At 39.3% G+C, this 21,303-nt stretch overlaps 2 protein-coding genes across 2 annotated transcripts in view; one reads left to right on the top strand and one right to left on the bottom strand.

Moving 5' to 3' along the window:
- The window catches only part of LOC124238397 (WD repeat-containing protein 75), a 31,793-nt gene extending 17,961 nt beyond the window's left edge, over positions 1-13,832 (bottom strand). The window contains exons 1-5 of the mRNA XM_046659327.1: positions 13,715-13,832; positions 8,244-8,373; positions 5,569-5,634; positions 4,560-4,650; positions 1,162-1,286 (exon numbers count right to left, since the gene is read on the bottom strand). Of these exons, the coding sequence (XP_046515283.1) occupies positions 1,162-1,286; positions 4,560-4,650; positions 5,569-5,634; positions 8,244-8,373; positions 13,715-13,800 (498 nt within the window). The 5' untranslated portion in view covers positions 13,801-13,832. The remainder of the gene's footprint in view (positions 1-1,161; positions 1,287-4,559; positions 4,651-5,568; positions 5,635-8,243; positions 8,374-13,714) is intronic.
- Positions 13,833-14,249: 417 nt separating this feature from the next.
- Positions 14,250-21,303, top strand: part of LOC124238016 (collagen alpha-2(V) chain-like) — a 400,620-nt gene continuing 393,566 nt past the window's right edge. Inside the window, exon 1 of the mRNA XM_046658382.1 lies at positions 14,250-14,265. The gene's annotated coding sequence lies outside the window, so the exon portion shown is untranslated. The remainder of the gene's footprint in view (positions 14,266-21,303) is intronic.

The raw sequence follows: 21,303 nt of genomic DNA, 5'->3' as shown, positions 1-21,303 counted from the left end.
CCTGTTCTAGAACGTCATACAAACAGAATGGTACCGTATGTACTTTTTTGTGTATCATTAGTTCCTTTTTATAATGAAGCAGCATTCCAATGAAGGACTATACATCGTGAATTGTTTATTCTCTTGTTGATGAACACTTGGGTTACTTCTGTTTTGGAGCTGTTATTAATATTAACCATTCTTGGACATGCCACTTGTGGTCATGTTCTCATTTCTCTCCCTAGGAGTGGAACTGCTGGGCATGGTAAAAGTATGTGTTAAACTTTACTCCATATCTTGCCAACTCTCAGTATTGTCAAGATTTTTACTTTTAGCTGTTCTGGTGAATGTGAAGTGGTATCTCACTGTGGTTTTAATTTGTACTTAACTGATGACTATGATGAAGAATGATGATGTTAATAACAATAGAGCATTCACTACTCTAAGAAATTAACCATTTTCAGATTGAAGCCAAAATAATGCTATAAAATTTAAGACTAAAGAAACACACCACCACAGTGATGTCTAGAGGCTTTTGATGGCTCTTAATTTAAAAATAATAAAGTGATTACTAACGGGACGGCTGAATAAATCACAGTATGAACATCACAGTTATTATTCCTCACGAATACTTACGTACACACTCATGCTGCAACGTTAAGTGAAAAAAAGGTAAAAAGCCTTAGGATACTAATTCAGTTTGGGAAAAATTCTTTTACAAACGTTTAGGAAAAAGTCTAGAAAGAGATTCCTTAAATATTATCACTGGTGAGATTTCATTTCTTCACTTTATTTTTAATTTCCAAATTTTCTATAATGGACATATTAATTATGGACAAGGAGGTCATATTTTTTAAAGACACATAGTCTAAAATGAAAGGATTTGAGTGGCTTTTACATGGGACAGGCTAAGAAATACGATACAAATGCCAAAACACTGATATTTTTGGAACAATTAGAGGGTTTAGAAGAGCAATAAGACAGTTCATACAAAATTAAGATGGTCCTAAAAAATCTACACCATAAATACATGCTAAAGCAATGAAACAGACTTCTTAGTTACTAACAAAACTATTGTAACTTAAAGCAATATTAAATCACTATAACATAAAATTCTCAAAGGAAAGACTGTAAGAAAGAGATTTTATGCACAAAAAAGAAAACCAACAAAACAAATTTTACCTCATTTCCAAAGGCGATGTACTTGGGTGACTGGTTTATGTAATCCAAAACAAAGGAAAGCTCCTTAGACTCTATTTCTTGGCTTGATGATTTTGGCAGTTTCACTGAAACCAGCTGAAATATATCTAGCCAAAGGAAGCTATATTAATATAAACCTTCTCTAAAGAAAGTGAAGATGCGTGTTTATTCATATAAAACTGTTAATTAGTACTCTAGAATTGACTGGATGCCAAGATAATTATTCTAGGCTATCTTGAACAAAATGTACCTTAAAGTTGGACTCTTCATTTGAATACACAAATTTTAATGGAAGTTCTAATTCCACAACTCATATATATTCATGCTCTGTACATGTAGAAATAGAAGACAATTTATCTTACTGGTGCATTCTACATTACAAAGTATTAAGCTGACCTTTAAAATGGAGATGGAATATGATATGCTGGTGAACTGAGCAGCCAAAGGCAACAAACCCTGAGAGAGCTTTCTGAAATGCTATAGGCTTGTCACACACTTGTAGGATAAATCTCCTTTTCTGTAACATTGACATGCTCTTCTCTTTACATTCCATTTAAAAATTTCTCCCCAAGGGGAAATAGTTATATTTTACTATGCTATCTCTTTATCCTCCTAGGCTTTATAATGAATATAAAATTCTGTAACACATTGATCTACCACTTTCCTGTTTTCCAGCCTGCTTATTATATGCCCTGAACTCTTGATTCTTCTGGCCTTCTCAGTCATCTCAAACTTTACATGCCCAAACCCTGAACTCTTGATTTCCCTTTTCAAACTTAGTCTTTCCCCATTTGACCCTCGTAGGAAATGGCACCACCATTTACCCAGCTTGTTAAACTAAATTGTTGAGTTATGTCTGACTTCTATCATATCCCACATCAAACCATCAGCAAATTCTGTTGGTTGTATCTTCAAAAGATATCCAGAATTCAATCGTTTCTCACCACTTCTGCCACTACCAACTATCTAAAGCCACGATCACGTTTCATATTCTATGTTAGGAGCAATGGCCCCTTAAACCTTCTCCCTACTTGCATGGCATGTCCCTTTAGTCTATTCTCAACAAAGATGCCAGTGATTCTATTACGACTAAGTCAGATCATGCCACTCTTCTGCTCAAAACTCCTCAATGGCTTTTTACCTACTCATAGTAAAAACCAAAGTCCTTCCAATGGCCTACAAAGCTCTATATTATCTATACTCCCTTGGCTTGGCTAACTCCAATCCAGCCTCCCTGCTATTCCTTGAGCACACCAGGAAATGCTCTAGAATATGCTTTTCCAATACAGCTGCACAGCTTCTTCTTCCTCTCAGAACTTTCCCTGACCACTTACTTAATACGTATTTCTCCAATGTTGCCTATCCCCCTCTCCTGCTATATTTTTCTCTAAAACACCTTCTATCTTATTGTATCGTATGACTGATCCAGTAGGCTTACTGTTGAGATTTACTGTCTGTTCTATTCTCTGCAACCAGAATAGTATCTGGCACAGGGTAGGTCTTCAATTAGCTGTTGAATGAATTAATTACACATAATCAAGAAATGATACTATACAGATACCATGTAAATAAAAGATTAATTTGTTTTTAAACCAGAGAAACATACTAATATGATTTATACAATTTTCTACCAGACACACTGGTTTTGGGCTGTGGAACAAAGATGAAATAAATGAAGAGAAGAGATACATTTATATGCATTTTATGAGACGCTAGTCACAGGGACTCCTTCCAAGATCAGTTTTCTAATCTGGCTTGCACATTAGACTCAACTAGGGAATACGTAAGTAAATACTTAGGGTCACACTACAGAGAATCCTACATTTTAAGTTCCTTGGAGTGATTCTAACATGCAGCCAGTAAGCCAGAGAGTTACTGGTCTCAGTCATATGGATAAAAAGTTCTGCTACAGCTATTGGAAACTATCCTTCCAATTGAGGAATCGTGGTTAAGTACAGAGTGGTTACTAAATGTGAGTGATGAGCAGAATCAGCTGGAGAGATATGAAAAAGGCAGATTCCTAGACTAAATCTTAGACCTAGTGCATCACTTCTCAGGTAGGGACATTAGGAATCTGCATTTTTTGTAAGTATGTGGATAGACATTAAGAATTCACATATTTATATACAGAACAGAACCTAAATATTGAAGAGTATTAAGTCATCTGGCAAGGTGACAATTATTTTAAGAATGTTATCATTTCCAGACATTTTTTGGAATGTCCTTTAGAGGTGATTTATGGGCCACATAAGAAAACTAAACTTACTGATTTTTATTGATTCATGTCACTTTTTTTTTTTTTTCTGCTGAGGAAGATTTGCCCTGAGCTAACGTCTGTTGCCAATCTTCCTCTATTTTGTATGTTGGTCACTACCAGAGCATTGATGAGCACGTCATCTATCACTGACAGACGACACTAGTGTTGTAGGTCGGTGCCCAGGAACTGAACCCGGGCTGCCAAAGTGCAGTGTGCTGAACTAGTGCTGGGGCTGGCCCTCACGTCATACTTTTGATAGATGAAATACTACTCATCAAAGACTGGGCACCAAATGAGTTTTGCCTAAAAAATCAGATTTAGCTTTCACACTTTTGACTATTCTAAGATAACTTAAAAGTCCATGATCTCTAACAAAAACCAACCAACCAACCACTATGGGAAAAATTCACTTAGCTAATGAGCTGTGAGCCAGTCTAGCTGACTGCCAGTAACCATCTTATAGCTGCTTTAAACTTTACAGACTGAATACAACTATATTTTATAGAAGACACCACAGGGTGCAGCAGGAGTTTTGAATTTTGGAATTAGAATAATTCTTTGGATCTATCTTTCACGTCAATGTTCTGATGTATGAAATTCTCTGCTAAAGGATAATTATTTTTAACTACTGAAGACACCCCGGGAATTCTAAAATGCTCTGAAACATGGCAATTTCAATGGAATGATGTTCCACTGATAATGAAAACATAATGATTTAGTCATACTATTATCACACTAGTATCAATCTGTTTTCTATACCATTTCTGACAGATTCAAGATCAACAAAAGAGGTATTCAAGGATGGGTGCAACAATAGTGATGCTTAAGAATGACAGATTAAGTTCAGTAGGAAGACAAATTCTAGCCAACCTCTGCAAAACAGCATTAAAATTGGAGCCCTGCAGTCTCCTGGTTACAACCATATATAAAGTAATCATTCCCTCACTGCATAGTTCAGAAGCGATATGAAGCCTCCTCAAAACGAATGTAATAACAATGAAAGCAATTTAATACCAACTCCAAAAACTGCTAACTTTAGACTAAATCCAAAATGTTAAATTTTGAGAAACTAAAATGTAAGGAGCCACTCAATGCTATACAAAACAAATTATTTATACTATACCTGGTTTTTCTTTATTTATTGTAACAAAGACAGAATCTTCAGCACGAGCAACAGTAAAGAGGGCATGAAGTTTATGTCCAACTATGAAAGTCTGAAAGATAAAAAGGATCCTACTGTTTACTGTCTGCCTGCCATCCCCCGACCCCTGCCCCAACTAGAACATAAGTTCCATAAAGAGTAGGGGTGTTTTTATCCATTTTGCTCACTGCTGTATCCCCAACATCAGAAGAGTATCTGGCCTATAGAAGATACTCAATACATATTTGTTGAATAACTTTTCAAGTTAGTACATATAGGTCTTCCTGTTTCTTTTTAATGGTTGTATAGTATTCTATTGAATGAATAGACATCAAGGTTATATTCAATTTTTTCTCCCATAAACAATGATGTGAGAACTATATACACGTGCCATTAATTCAATAAGAGATTTCTAAAGGTGAGACTGCTGGAGAAAAAGTTATTTTTTCACTTTCAGTTTTACTCTCATTGACTGTGAACAAAAAGTGTCAGTTCTCTTCTTCACTTCATGCTATCTTTAAACTACATTTTACATTACATTTTACCTATCACTAGATTTTTTTCTAAATCTGCAATTTGGCTAAACTGATAGAGGAAAATGCTGTCTCATTTGTTTAAAATTACATTTCCTTAATTATTAATGAGGTTAACTATCTCTTTATGTTTACTGGGTGCTATTTCTTTTTCTGAGTATTATATATTCCTACCCTATGCCAATTTTTTCCACTGGGTTATTAGTTTTTTCTTTATTGGTTTTTGGGGATTTTTTTGTACATTAGGGATAATATCTCTTACAAACATTTTCTTCCATTTTATTGCTCATCTTTTTGTTAGAAGTTAGTCAAATTTGTCTTTCTTTTATGGTGTGTGACTTGCAAAACTTGTGTAGGAAGGCTGTCTAAAGATTATGCCTTACGGAAAGGATCAATATATCTGTAATTATGTTGTCATTCCCTTTCACATAACGAAAATGAAAGATCAATCCACATACCTTTATCAAAATGCCATCCACATAGTCCCACAGTTTAATTGTGCCATCAAAGGAACAAGAATATAACTAAAAGGGTAAAAACAGCACAAAATTGATTAAAAAACAGAGCTCCATTAAGACAGCCAATGAGTCATTCCATGCTGATACCGAAGACATTTTCTGTTCATTAATTCATTGCTGGCCTTAAAGAAGTGGGGTCATTTACTTATACTGTTTTTGCAAAAGAGACAATCTTATCATAGCTCTTTTGAGGAAGCAGATCCATCAATTTCAAATTTTTAGCAAAATGGGGGGGAAAAGTCAACCCTCTATCTTCAAGAGGCAGATGGTAACGTACTGAATTGTGAAAAGCACTTAAGAGCTTTTGCTATTTCTCCCAGAGTCTGGTCAGTTTTAACAGCAGAACCGTGTTCATCTTACATGGGTATTAAAGGAGTGCTTCTCAAATGATCTGAGACCGTCTTGGTTTTTTTTTTTTAATTCTCAACCCATCAAAGACTAATACTTTTGTAAAATACAATAGAAGTTATTATGCACTTGGATGCTGTGGCAGTGTCAAAGTCCTCTAAGTTTTGGGACACTCAATTTCTATCCTTATCTCATTGCAGACTGATGACAAATAGCTTACGGCACTGGTCTGTGGACTATACTTTGGTAACATCATAAGGCCTCAGCAACATGTGTTTTTATTTTTTTTGAGGAAGATCAGCTCTGAGCTAACTGCTGCCAATCCTCCTCCTTTTGCTGAGGAAGATTGGCCCTGAGCTAACATCCATGCCCATCTTCCTCCACTTTATATGTGGGATGCCTACCACAGCATGGCTTTTGCCAAGTGGTGCCATGTCCGCACCCGGGATCTGAACTAGCAAACCCTGGGCCACCGAGAAGCGGAACGTGCGAACTTAACCGCTGCGCCACCAGGCTGGCCGGCCCCGTATTTTTATTTTTATCCCAGTGGACATAGTTTTACTAAGGTCACACTGGATTTTTTGTTGCTGTTATTGTGAAAACAGTTTGCTTACAATGTTTATAAAGAATTTTAAGGTTTTTGAATGAAAGTGGTAATTTTAAGAGTTCTGCCAATGGGGACATGGAATCAGAGAACAGAAATAAAAAATGATGAAGTAAGAAAGTATCTACGCAAGTAAAAGAATTAAAGTAGAAAATATCATAACTACTACATATAACATAAGAATCATGAACATTGATTAGTAAAATATAACAAGGCAAACACATAATCACTGTCAAAACAATGGTTAATTCACAAATACTGTGACTCTGAAGTCCAGAGCATCTGCACTGCCCACTACCTCAATCAAACCTGTAGATAACACAGCCCTCCTCTAATTTTAACTTTCGGTCACCAGAAATAGATCTTTTACACAATGTATATGTTGTTTTTTGTTTTGCTATAAAAGTAATATAGACTTCATAAATTCCAATTTTAATGAAAGGATATTTTTGCTATCAAAGACATTCAAATGCTACATGTAACAATAAACTATTTTCTCAAACCCTCAGAAGATAGCAAGGAAACAATGAGTGCTTGGGGGCCAGCCCCGTGGCCCAGTAGTTAAATTCAGTGCACTCCGCTTTGGTGGCCCAGGTTCAGTTCTCGGGCACGGACCTGCACCACTCGTCAGCAGCCATGCTGTTGTTGTGTCCCACGTACAAAATAGAAGACAACTAGTACAAATGTTAGCTCAGGGCAAATCTTCCTCAGGAAAAAAAAAATACGTGCTTGGATCCTGCAGAAAAGCTACTTAACTTTGATTTTCAAGAGAAGCTAACTGAATTTTAGAAAGGAAAGATCACTGTTGCTTTATGCCTCACTTCCTTTGTGATAACACACTGGGTGGCAATGCAAATCCATTCTCATATCAAGCAATAACTTCTAAGTTGGTTGTGATTAATCCAGAAAAATGGAACTTCATCAAAAACTAGAGCAAGAGTAGAATGTTTTTGAGATAACTCTTTCGTAGATGCTGAAACTTAAGAACAGAATTAAAATGACATTTTATTATTCTTGAATTCTGAGAAACAAGAGCTGCTTTGTGAGGGCAGTGAGGAAGCTGGGACTAAACTCGATTCTTAAATTTGTCCTGAAATTAACTGGTCAATCTAGACTAAAGAAGCCCTTCCTCTTATCTGGAAACTGGCCTTAAGATTAGGTAACACCTCCATTAACACTAAAGAGCCTCACCTGTGAAAGAACAGACCCACTAAATCAATACCTCTCAGCCAACCTTTTCACAAATGTGTTCCAAAAACCAAAGGATTCAAGGGCATATAAGTTGGAGAAAGACCACATACTATATATCCATTTTGGATATTCACAATGCATATAAAGAGATCTGAGAAAAACCACAATCAAGAAATTCATTTAACTGTGCTTACTGCTGAATTTCAGAAACTCATACAGCCAAGAATGCTTCTTTCAAGTAACAACTATTAGCATCGTGTGAAACAACTGGTTCACAGAGCATACCAAGAGCAATGTAGTTCTAGGCTGTGCCCCTATTTTAATAGCTAAAAGTAAGTGAAAAATACCGAATCAGAAAATCAACATATTTTCCTGATTATAACCTGGAAAGTTTCCCAGCCAAATTCAATTCATAATTTTCTCACAACAACAAAGTCAATATTAAAATATTCAGTATAAATCATTTTGACACCTGTAGATGGTTGTTGGGGTTGAGTTGGATGCCAGTCACCAGATTTCTGTGCCCTTGCAATATGTGTACACATTCTTCTGTAGCTGTGCTATAAACTTTAACAAAGTCTCCAGAGACACAGAAGATATACCTGGAAATAAGAGAAAAGTTTTATGCTCCATAGACAGTATAATCTTTTTATTGTCCATGAAAATAATTTTAACTTGCAACAGAGGTTTCTTTCAAAACAATAGTTTAAGAACTGTATACTCAAAATTGGGTGCTATGTATTCACTTACTATCCACTACTACTCTTCAGTGGTTCTGCTAACAGCAATGTCTTCCCACATCCCCAACTCTCCATTGTTCACTGGGGACACCAGCTTACAAACACTAAGTCAAAGGTTCTGTCTAGTCGGTGAGGTCTCTTGTATAGCAAACTACGAAGACTTTGTGACAGTTCTTTTTCTTGTTGCTGAAATGCTGGTTCTGCTTTTGTCTTTCTGCATTTGTGGCTTTATTCCACAAAGCAGAGGCTATTAAATTATTAAAATTAGTATTAAAATTAGTTAAGGTGGGGTACTAGTCCTCTGACAATTTTCACAATAGATGTAACTATAGGACAAAGCTCAGAAATGTAAAACTTTTAGTATCTATCAAATAAAACATGTTTACTTTGTGCCCATTATGTCTAGCATTATATGTATCTACCACGGTGTTTTTCCATACAGTGTAGAAGGTACGAACCACAGAATCCTTAGGCTGTACATCTTCTCTGTGCTCCCAAAGCACCCTGTGCTTGACTTGATCCTAATACTTTTCACACTGTATTCAAATTACTTGTTTATGTTATATCCACCTCCCTTAACTGGCCCTAAGCCCCTACAGGGCAAAGGCCTTAATTTATCTTTGATTCTCAATGACCAAGTCTGTTGAATAGAATTTGCCTGATCCTCAAAGGTTTTATAAACCAACTGGATAAACTGAACCAATAAAAAATTATTACAAAATAATAAGAGTCAATCTTCTGATGTTGACTTGCTCCTACGCTATTTTATCAATTTTAAGATACTTGATTTTTCACAGGTTCACCTCTCTGAAATCAGGATGCATCTTGTAAGTGCTATAGCTAGGAGGAGGTCAGGGCCTGGTTGTGGCCAACTGTCTAAGAGACCAAGAAAGTACAAGTAGCGAAGCATCTGAGATATATGGTTTCCCCTCTGGCTGGATCCTCCTCTCCATTCCCATGAGTGCTGTAGTTCAGTCTTAACATCTCCAGCCCGGACCACTCTTAAGGGCTTCCTACAGTCTCCAGGTGTGGCCCTTCAATTCGTCTGTCACACATAACAGACCATTTACAAAACTGACCATATCACTTCCTTACGTAAAGAATGAATTAAACTAAAATCTGTCAATGTTTTCCTACTGCCTTCAGGATGTGATCCAAACTCCTAAGGCTTTGGGTGACTTATCCCAGTCTGACCGGAACCACCTTTTCACTTTAACACGGTATCAAGTACTTCACAACTCCAACAGCCCCACTTGAGCCCTGATGCATCCCATCAGTATTAACAGGTCCTTCAGGCAGTGTTTCCTTGATAGTGTGGGCGAGGGGGTACTGTTTGCCAAGAAAACTCCCCTAACGGACTCTGATGTCCTTCCCCAAAGGAAAGGAATTTCCTTTCTCTTCATTTGAATGCAAGCCCCTAAAGGAAACTCTCCACGCTTTTGCACATTCTGCTTCTACATAGAACACTCCTTCTTTCCGACTACTTCTTTAAGATAGATTCAGCTCAAGGTAAGCCTTCCCTCATCTTCATTCCAGAGCAGCACCCATCCTAATGTGCTTCCACAGGACAGTGGGCTTAACTATTACAGCACTTACCACAGGGCATAATGAAGGACTTCCCTCTGCAGACTGTGAGCTCGAGGGGAGGAACCGTGTGTTTACTAATTTTAAATACTAATAGAAATATGGTATGGTAGAAAAGAATGTATTTTTAAGAAGTCAGACAGAAATGGGTTCGAATGCCAGCTTTACCACATACTAGCTGAATGACGTTGGAGAATTTCCTTAAGCCTTCTAAACCTCACTGTTCTCCACTGTAAAAGGCAGATAACACTTCCTCATAGGGTTACTATGAGGACTAAATGAGACAATGCATGTAAATGCAAGCTTAGCACACACAGAAAACACTCAATAAATGCTTCCATAAAATCAGGATATACCTAGACCCCGCCAAGAGGAATGCATCTAGAGCACCCACCACAATGCCTGTCACACAAGACTCAGTCACCTTTGTTGACAAAGTGGAGAAGTAAGAAGCTAGGGATGCTCTCAAGTAGAAACCTGTATTTAAACAGAGCTCTGAAGGATGCATGATTTAAGGGCTGGGAAGGGAAAAGAATAGCAACATAAGCAAAAGCAAGGAAATAATAATTAACATGGTACCTACAAGAGACAGGGAATGTAGGTGTCTAACAAGCAAAGTGTGCACAAAGGGTACTATGAGGAAACTCAATTGGATAAACAGAGCTGAGCGAGGTCAGGGAAGTCCCTGTAGGTCAGAGAAGAGCTGTAGTTAAGGAAGGAAACAGAAGACTGTTACAGGGCTCTGAGCAAGACTAAAAAATAAGGGTTAGGGTAACAATGTTATGACAGTAGTAACACTTTAGGAAAATTATTACAGAAGCAGTATCCAGAATGATCTGCAAGGGAAAACTATTTAGAGTCAGGAACATTACCTTTGTGATAATTTAGGAATCAAAGAGGTAAGAATGATCCATTGTTTTAGTTTTCTATATGCTAGCAACCTAATGCTATAATGCACAGCACCATATAACTGTAGGAGGTAATAGGATGTGATGCAAACTGTGCTGGACCGGGAGTCAGTAACATCTGCTACAGGAACTCCAGGAGCTGTCACGCACACCCGCCTCTCCTAACCACCATCACAAGCAGGCAGAACAGAGTTTCTGCCCTGGTTCCAACAGGACCTAGTGACCAAGAGGAAGCTGCTAAAATTCCACGATTCTGTCATTTTATTTACAATTTCAGCTTTCTTAATAAGCTCCTTGAGATAAAATAAATTACCTTATTCTTCTTTGTATAAACTAGCTAACCCCTAGTGGCACTTTTTAGATAACATTCAAATTCTTGATGAGTTCCTTATAATCCTGCTAATTTGCTGGAGAACTGGTTTTAATCATTAGCTTCTATATAGATGACCAAGAAAGGTCCATCTCTCTAAATCTTCACCAAGTTCCCCAAACTTCAGTTCTGAATTTCTACCTCCTACTTACTACGTCCACCTGGTTGTTTTACAAGTACCTCAAACTTCAGCAAGCCCCAAAGTGAACTCAACGTCTTCTTCTCATTCATCGAAATGCTAGATTACTTCCAAAGTCTGTCTTTTCTCTTCATCTTCAATATTATCTTAGTTCAGGTCAGGCATTTCTGCTCGGACGCCTGATCAGCCTTCTAAGCCCTGGTCTCTACCCTTCCACACTCTTCTCCCACCACTTCCCTCTACCTTATGCTGCAGTGATACTGACCCATGTCCATGACACCCCCCCACCCCCTACCCTTCCAGACACTCACTGTGCCTGGATGCCCTCCCCCAATATCATTCCAGTTAGTCTTGCAAGATCCTACTACTGAAGGGAAACTTTGACTATGTCCCTCCCTCTTCTGTGCCATCAGGGTACCTTGAGCATGCTAGCCTACTCACCTCTCATCTATCCAACACGTCATATAGTTTTATACATAGTTTTCAGATTAATATTCTTGAAGAAATAATCATGTTACCCCCTCCACCCTTATCTAGAGAATAAAAAAATACGCTCTCTTTGGACCAAACAACCAAGAACTGGCTCCAAGTTCCCTTTCCAGTCTCATTTCCCACTAGCTCTCTTCATATACCATTCCTACCAGCTAACTATACCAGTCTGTTCAATATAAGCAGGATTGTACTCCTCTTGCTTACACTGTGCCCTCTACAGAATGCCTTCTGTCCACATCTCCTAGTCAGAATATCACCCACCTGTCTAGGCCTAGCCTAAATGTCACTTCCTCAGCAACCTTTCCCATCCATACAAGTCTGATGTTCCTTCTCCTTCTTATGAACTCCCAAAGTATATCTGCTACTGAGAATTTTCTTTTCCTCTCTAGACTGTAAGCTCTTGAAGGTAGGATCAAAACTGGAATTGTCTTAGTTTTTGTCACCTCAGCTTATTACAAATAATACATAGCTGACAAATACTTAAAAATGAATTGTAGAACTTAGCAAATGAAACAGCGTGGATCTCAATACAATGAATAAGATGTACAAACAGTACACCGTTGGAAGAAACTGGATACCTAGATATAAGTCCAAAGTGGCAGAACTTTGGCAACCTCTTTTAGTTTCAGTTTCTTCCTCTAACTCATTAAAATGAATATCAACAAAGACCTCTTTACTGGAAAGATCAACCATTCCCTTTTTTTTGCCTTTAAGGTAATTTATCAAAGCTCCTTCAGTCACACATGCATTCAATAACTCTCTGCCATACACTCAGAAGCAAGATATTATGGGGGACACAAACTTTCTTAAAATATTATCTCCACTCTTCCAAGATAGAAAGGCTTTTCAATAAGTGTCACTCTACCCTTAAATGATTTGAAAACCTTGTCTTTCTACAACGTGTCACTTCTAGGTGATGCTGACAATATAGAAATGATGATGATAGCCAAAATACACTGAGTCATTAAGCGCCAGGCACTGCTTTCCGCACTTGACATATACTAAAGCATTTAATCCTCAACAACCCTATGAGATGAATTACTAAATGTTACTCCTGTTTTATAGACGAGGCAAGTGAGGCAGAGATTAAGAAACTTGCAAATGTCACAATGAAAGAACCAGGTTTCGAACCCAGGGTGTAGTTTGGTTTTCAGCTACATGAACTCCTGAGGAGGGGCCACGACTTCTATATGTTTTCACCCCGCACAGAATCTAACGGTTTCCACGCAAAGCTCCAAAAAGGTTGCTGAAATGCCCTTCTGGTGGACAGGACAGTGTGGAGAAAGCGAAATCTTGAATCGTTCAGTAATCCCAACTCACGACTCCGTCCGAAAGAAGGATGGGCCTCGGGGTAGTGCGACTGCAGTGGCGTACACATCCACGCCTGGACCATCTTCCAGCCGTCCCAACGCCCAGCCGATTCTAGACACGTGGGCCCGCCCCCTGGGGCCCCTCAATCTACCAGCAGGTGACAGTCTGGGGAGGGGACGCGCGCCCCAGGGTGCAGTGCCCCGGGCCTGAGGGGTATCTCCTTCCTCACACAGCAGGCAGACACCCGCTCCGTCCCGCGTGCCCGGGGGTGCCCGCATGCACCCCTTCCCGAGCCCAGATCCGCCCCCGAGCGAGTCCGGACGCGCCTGACAGTTCTTCCCCGCGGCCCCGGGGAGTGACCACCCTCGGCCCGGTCGACAACGCGTGGTGGCCCCATACTTAGAATCTGCAGAGAACACCGCTCTCCTAAAGTTCAACTCGCTGCCGCCACAACGAACCACGCGGACACACTCCTGCTCCACCATCTTCGCGCAGACGCAGGACCTCGCGCCCGCGGGCCCCGCCCAAAACTTCCTTTACGGAGGCCGGGTGGGAGGGCGCTTGTCCCGGACAGCGGAACCCACGCACGGGCTCCTCTAGGCCGCGGTCTCGATGGTAGGACCCAGAGCCTTTGCCGCCATCTTTTGTTTGGGCAACGTCAAATTAGGATACATGTGAAAAAGGTAAAAGCGAAACAAAGACATAGAGACAATGAATTTATACTAAATGCCTCTGAACTCTTATTTAGTACAGATAAATTTCTCCCTGGCCTTGTCAGTCTGACTGTATAGCCTTTTCCGCCAGAAGGGAAAGGAGGCTCATAATGTGTCACGTGACCTGAACCCCACCGCGCCCCGCCCCGGCTCTCCTCTCCTTTCTCGTAGCGGTGATATTCGGGCGCTGCGAGATGACGTCAGTGTCTCGTGCCAACTGGTTTCTCGGGTGGAAAGGTAGCCTTCTACTTTTTACACATCTGTTTGTTCCTCTCGTTAGCCGTCACTTTGTCCTCGTCCTCTGAGCACAGTATACGTTCCTACAGAATCTCCGCAGCTCCGAGAGCCTTGCTTTTCCCTTTGGACCCGCGGCACCTACTCCGGGGTTCTGGTGCATCCCTGTCTCTCCGGAGCTGCTAGGGCGGAGTTGACATTCAGCCCCACCCGGCCAAGCTCCGGGCCGCTGCTCCCTGGTTTGCGACTCGTTGATTTGTGCGTGTTGCCTTGGTTTTAGCTTCCTCGATTAGTCTACGGTGCCAGTGGGTTAGGAAGCCCTGAGCTCAGAGAATGTTTATGCCTCTGTCAGCATTCATTTGTATAAAGTTATGTGTATAATTTTCGTGGTCCATGTATATTAGGGAGTGCTTGTCTTTATTCATTCAGTAAACCTGTACCGATGCCCCTCTGAGCCAGCTCTGTACCGCTGCTAAGGGTAAAGAGTCACCGACTGCTTAACTCTAACAGGAACAGGAGAGAGATCTGCTTTATACGTGTCACTCCTTGATGTGTTAAAATTTACTACATCCCTTCAGTCTTTCTGGAGGCGAATAATTATTGGGAACTTTCTATACGTGAGACACTATGCGAGACAGACGTGATCCCTGCTCTGTTACCTTCCATGGGAGGGACGATAAAAATGTTTAACAAAATAGTTACAGATTGTGTGCTGAAGAGAATAAAATAGTAATATGAGAGAATAGTTTTCTCTGAGGAGGTTTAGGTTTAACCTGATGAATATGTGTTTGGTAAAGTTGTGCACGTAAAAAACATATTGTAAAAGTTCAACATTAATACAGATTTGATGGAAAATAATTCAATACAGAAATAGAATGGTCCCAGTCTATCTTACACCCTTACACTTGTTTCTCCAGCATTAAAAATTTGATGTATTCGCTTCCTGATATTTTTCTAGGTATACGTGTATCTTAACATTATTCTTCAATGTAGTGCACTGGGTATCCTTTTGTTTCCTCTCCCTATGTGCTTTCATGGTAGTGTATACAAATCTCATCTCCTTTTTAATGACTAGGTAGTATTTCATAGAGTCAATGTGCCATAATTGATTAAATCATTCTCTCAAAGGTGGATATTTAGTTGTTTTCATTTTTTTTAAAGTCGCAGATAGTGCTACAGGACACATAAATTTGTGACAGTGTTGCTGTAGGGCAGATTCCTAGAATAGGCATTGCAGGGTTAAAGGATATCTGCATCTTTTTATTTTGAGGGAATGTTTTGTAGAATTGACACTTGTTACTGGGGAAACCAGGAGGAATAACTAATGGCAGTTAAAAAAAGGGAAACATTTAACTTAGTTTTTTAGTCTGAAGTTTGGGGAAAATCCATAAGGAGAGGGAGTATTATAAGAGAGTGTGATTTCTAAGAAATCAGGAGGGAAAAGGATTGATGAAATGGCATAAGGGAGGTGAAATTGCCTATAAAAACTGCATCAGTGAGCAGCAATTGAAAGGTACCAAGCGCTGGGTGGTCCATTGTTTAAAATTTAGACTGTAATGTGGAGTTTCACTTATCAAGAATTGTTAAGTATAATGAATTATGATACCTGAGTCTGTAGGGGAGGAAGACATTTCCTCTACCTGCTGTGGATTCTTCTGGCTGGAGAATGAATTAAATTTACATGAGACAGAATAACAGGAGAAAATTAAACAAAGCTTTATAATGTGTATACATGAGAGAGACTCAGGCAAGCTGAGCAACTCGCCAAAATGGCAGAAGCCCCCACCTTAAATATCATCTTCAGCTAAAGACAAAGGAGGATATTGGGGGTGGGGGGAGTCAGTTATGGGAGGTTACCAGACAAGTACAGTAAACAAGGGTCAGGTTATTATGCAGATTTAAGTCCTTGCCTTCTGCATTGATAATAGTTTCTAGAGATAAGGTCATCCCCCTTCTTCCTGTACAGAGAGGGAGACCCCTTTGCAATGTAAATGTTTTTTAACAAAGGGTAAGTAAACTCTGCTTTTCAGATTTCTTTCCTGTCTGCAGTTTTTAAAGTAACCAGCCCAAAATAATCCTCATGCCAAAGAGACATATCTTGGTGTGGCCAATTCCAGTCCCCTACAAGTCTAATGTTTCCTTTAATATACTGACATTTGTATAGTATATGTTAATTGGCCCTCAAACACTAAAACACAAAGTTTTCTAAAGTAGTTTGGAAGACTGGAAAGAATTAATGTAATATTGAAGATGATAGGAAGTGGCTAGATACAATCTGCCCGTGGTGTTAAGTGATGGGATACTTCCCTAGGCATTTCATAGAACAAAGCAAGGAAAGTTTGGCTTATTTGTTGGGAAGGGAAGCTGAGCATCTGACAGGTCCCTGGTTCTCTCCAGCTCTCCTCTTTTCTTTGTGAGTCCTCACCAGAATCATCTTTAAATATGCCTTCATGGCAATACTGACTTTTTCTGGCACACATCTTAAAACTTTTCCAGCCTCTACGCTTATCCAGTTCCAAAGCCACTTCCACGTTTTTAGGTATTTATTAGTTACAGCAGCATCTCACTCTTGGTACCAAAATCTGTATTGAAAGTTCTCCAGAAAAACAGAAGCAATAGGATTTATTTATTTGTTTATTAATTAATTAATTAAAAGGAATTGGTGCACTCAGTTATGGAGACTGAAACCTCCCACAGTCTGCAGTCTGCAAGTTGGACACCCTGGAAAGCCCTGGAAATTCAGTCTGAGTCTGAGGGCCTGAGAACCAGAGGAGCTCATGGTGTAAATCCAGTCCGAGTGCATAAGACTGCAGTCCCAGCTCAGCAGTCAGGTAGAGAAGGAATGAATCCTCCATTCCTCTTCTTTTTGTTCTATTTAGGCCTTTAATGGGCCCTGAATGATGCCAACCCACATTGGTGAGGGCAGTCTGCTTCACTGAGTCCACAGATTCAAATGCTAGTCTCATCTGGAAATACCCTCACAGACAAATCTGGAAATAATGTTTAGCCAAATATCTGGGCACTCCGGGACCCAGTTAAGTTGACACATTAAATTAAGCATCACACCAGGCAACCACCAATCTGTTCTCTGTCTTTACAGCTTTACCAGAAAGCCATATAAGCAGTATTCTATAGTTTGTAACCTTTTGAGTCTAGCTTCTTTCACTGGGGTAATGCATTTGAGATTCATGTTGTTGTGTAGATCAGTGGCTTCCTCTTTCTTACTGCTGAGTGGTTTTCTATTATATGGGTGTTCCACAGTTTGTTTATTCATTCTTTTGTTGAAGGATGTTTTTGATTTTCCCTCAGTTTTGGAAATTATGAATAATACTGCTCTAAACACTCATTTGTACGTTTTTGAGTGAATGTAAATTTTTATTTCTCTAGGTGAGATTGCTGAGTCAAATCATATGTTTCCATTTTTAAGAAACTACCAGACTGTTTCTCCAGAGTTTCTATACTGTTTTGCATTCCAGTCGGTAATATATAAAAGTTTTAGTTGCTTCACATCCTTGTCAGCACTTGGTGTTGTCAGTATTTTTTATTTTAGCCATTATAATAGGTTTATAGTGGGATTTCATAGTTTTTATTGTCATTTCACTGATGACTGATGATGTTGGGCATCTTTTCATGTATTTATTTCCTTTTTGTATATCCTCTTTGGTGCGGTGTATTCAAATCTTTTACCCTTTGTTTTATTGGTTGGTTGTTTTCCTATTGTTGAGTTTTTAGATTTCTTTATATATTTTGGATACAAGTCCTTTGTCAGATATGTAAATTGTAAGTATTTTCTCCCAGACTGTGGCTTGTCTTTTCATTCTGTTAACAGTGTCTTTCATAAAACTGAAGTTTTAAATTTTGGTGAAGTATACTTTATCAATTTTTTTTTTTTTTTTTAGGGATCATGCTTTTGTTGTTGCATCTGAGAACTCTTTACCTATTCCCAGTTTATGAAGATTTTCTCCTGTGTTTTATATGAAAAGTTTTATAGTTTTATGTTTTACACTTAATATTTAAGTCTATGATCCATTTTGAGTTAATTTCCATTTGGTTCTTTTTTACAGCCTCTATTTCTTTCATAAAAATTTCTATCTTTCCTTTCCTCATAAGAGCATTTTTCTTACTTTTTGGAGTATTGTTTTATAACCCAATTAAAGTCTTTTTCTGATAATTCCAATATGTGGGTCATCTTGGGATTGGCATCTGTTGATTGCCTTTCACTTGAGAATTACTGAGATTTTTCTGGTTCTGGTTTTGTGTGTTGAGTAATTTTGGATTTTATCCTAGACATTATGTTGGGAGATCCTGGGTCCTATTAAAATCCTTAAAGCCTTGGCCCTGCCAATTCTCAGTTGTGTGCATGCACAGCTCAGAGTGAGCCCAGTAGTTTGTGACTTAAAGGATCCCTCTCTCCAGCTCCTTTCTCTCTGTGATACTCTCTACATTCTTGGGCTTCATTGTCTTCCCTTCTTGTTGTTCTGGTTAGAAAGCCCAGACTTTTTTCTCCCACATTGTTGCCTACTTTTCTACAGCTAGGCTTATGTTAGGGCAAAGAATGTAGTGGGGCCTCCACTGCCATATCGCATGCCACTACCATTGTTAGTGCTGGTGAATAAATGTAACCTCATTGTTGGATCTCATCTGGGGTGGAGCCAGGAGAATCAAAAGAGCTCCATCTCATTGGGGCCACTGCTTCCAGGTGGGGGTAGAGGAGAGGGAGAGCGTCTTCATTTCTGTCACTTGCTACCAAGCCTTCCATGGAGTCCTCATCTTTTTCTACCTAGTCCACCCACTCTTATCTAACTTTCAGAGGTCTCTGCTAGTTTACTTTGTATTTTGTTTAGGGTTTTTAGCTGTAATTAGTGGGAGAGAGAGGGTGGAGTGTCCTGATTCTGTTTTGACAGGAACTGAAAGTCTCTAAGCTAACTTTTTAGCAAGATCACTGTGATACTTGTATATAAGAGACCGATGGGGGACAAGGATTGAAGATTGAAGCCCTGTTAGGGGTCTCTTGAAATAGTGTAATTGAGAGATGATGGTGGTTAGACTAGGGCATTAAGAGAGGTGAGAGATTTTGAATTCTGGATATGTTTTGAATATAAAACAAATAGTATTTTCTGATGCATTAAATATTGTATGTAAGAGAATAGGAGACAAGATGACTTCAGAGGTTAGAACTGAGACTCTTGAATATTGGGATCATCATGTGCTATGATGAAAAGATTATGGAGTAGCGGATTCAGGGGGGTGGAGACTACTAGGAAATAGGTATGAGCTTCTTATAAGACATTCAGATGGAGGTGTTGAATAGGTAGTTGGATATCCTGTTGGAATCGAGGACAGAAATCTCTGCTGGAGATATAAATTTGGGAGTCATTGGCATATAGATGATATGGGGGAGCAATGAGACTGGCTGAGATCGCCAATGGAGTGAGTGTAGATAGGAAATAGAAGAGGTCTGAGGACTGAGTCTGAGGCACTTTTAAGTTTAGAGATGAGGAGGATGAAAAGGAAACCAGCAAATGATTGGCCAGTGTAGGAAAATCAGGAGAATATGGTGCCAGGAAAGCCAAGTGAAGAAAGTATTTCATGAAGGTAGAACTGATCTTTTTTGTCAAATGTGACTGATAGGTTAAATAACAGGAAGGCAAAGAATTGACCATTGCACTTAGCAATATGGAAATCATTGGGGATCTTGATAAGAGCAGTTATGGTGGAGTGATAGGAATGCAAATCTGGTTTGAGTGGGAATAGAGAATAGAGGAGCCAGGCAAGGAAAGGGTTAGTGAGAATCTGATCAATAACTAACATGGTCTGTCAAATGTTTTCCAGACAAGGAGAAAACTAAATGCGTTGGCTTTCAGAAGTTGTCGTCTCTGGTTTGCAGATGTTGCCTTCTCATAGTGAAACTTAGATGGTTGCAGCAAGACCCCCTGTAAATTGTTCCAGCTCCAAGTATCCAAAAGTTTCCATGGACCTGTTATTTAATGACACATTCCTTGATCTTCTTATGTAATGGCATGTTGCATTGAACTGGTTGTCTAATAGCCTGCACATGCACCCTGATTGAGCCAAGTGGTTACACAATTGTAACATATTCCTTTGCACTCTTGTATAAAGTCTCCACCAGCACTAGGCTTGGGGAGGACACTGCTTTGGGAGCTATCCCTGGTGTTCTTCATTGCTTCACCCACTTCAGCCTTGGTTGTGCTTTTTGGCTCTGCACTCAGCCAGGAGACAAACCCATTGAGTTCAGTTATATCATCTCTCTCTTGAAAATAAAGTTTTATTGGACACAGTCATGTCCACTTGTTAAAATATTGTCTGTGACTGGTTTTGCACTACAGTCTAAGAGTTGAGTAGTTGTGATAGAGATTGTATGTCATGAAAAGCCTAAAAATATTTACCATCTGGCCCTTTTCAGAAGAAGTTTGCTGCTCTTGGTTTAGGAGGTGGGAAGAGAGAAATGGAGGTTGTCCATGAAGACTGGAAACAGATAATATTATTTTATTTTTACAAACTGAAGATATCATTCAATTGGGAAGTATCACTACAAAAGAGAAGTCTTCTTGTTGCCCTGGTAAATTTTTTCCTCATATTATCAAAATGACATCTCAAAATTAAAAAATTAATTAAACTTTCAGATTTCAATTTGAGAGACTAGGCAATAAGGAATAACTTCATAAAGGTAAAAAAACCCCACATTTTAATGACAATTGTGCAAAATAAGCCATAAAGTAGACTCTCAAGCCCTACCCACATAAAAATCAGCTTATACAAAACACTGTATTTTTAGGGGCCAGCCCCATGGAGAAGTGGGTAAGTTCGTGCTTTCTGCTTCTTTGGCCCAGGGTTTGCTGGTTTGGATCCTGGGTATGGACCTAGCACTGCTCATCAAGCCATGCTGAGGCAGCGTCCCACACAGCAGAACCAGAAGGGCCTACAACTAGAATATACAACTATGTACTGGGGGACTTTGGGGAGAAGAAGAAAAAAGAAAAAAAAAAAAGAAGATTGGCAATAGATATTAGCTCAGGTGCC

The sequence above is a fragment of the Equus quagga genome, chromosome 4, assembly GCF_021613505.1.
Source record: "Equus quagga isolate Etosha38 chromosome 4, UCLA_HA_Equagga_1.0, whole genome shotgun sequence".
NCBI classification, from domain to species: Eukaryota; Metazoa; Chordata; class Mammalia; order Perissodactyla; family Equidae; genus Equus; species Equus quagga.
This window is presented reverse-complemented; position numbering and strand designations above follow the sequence as displayed.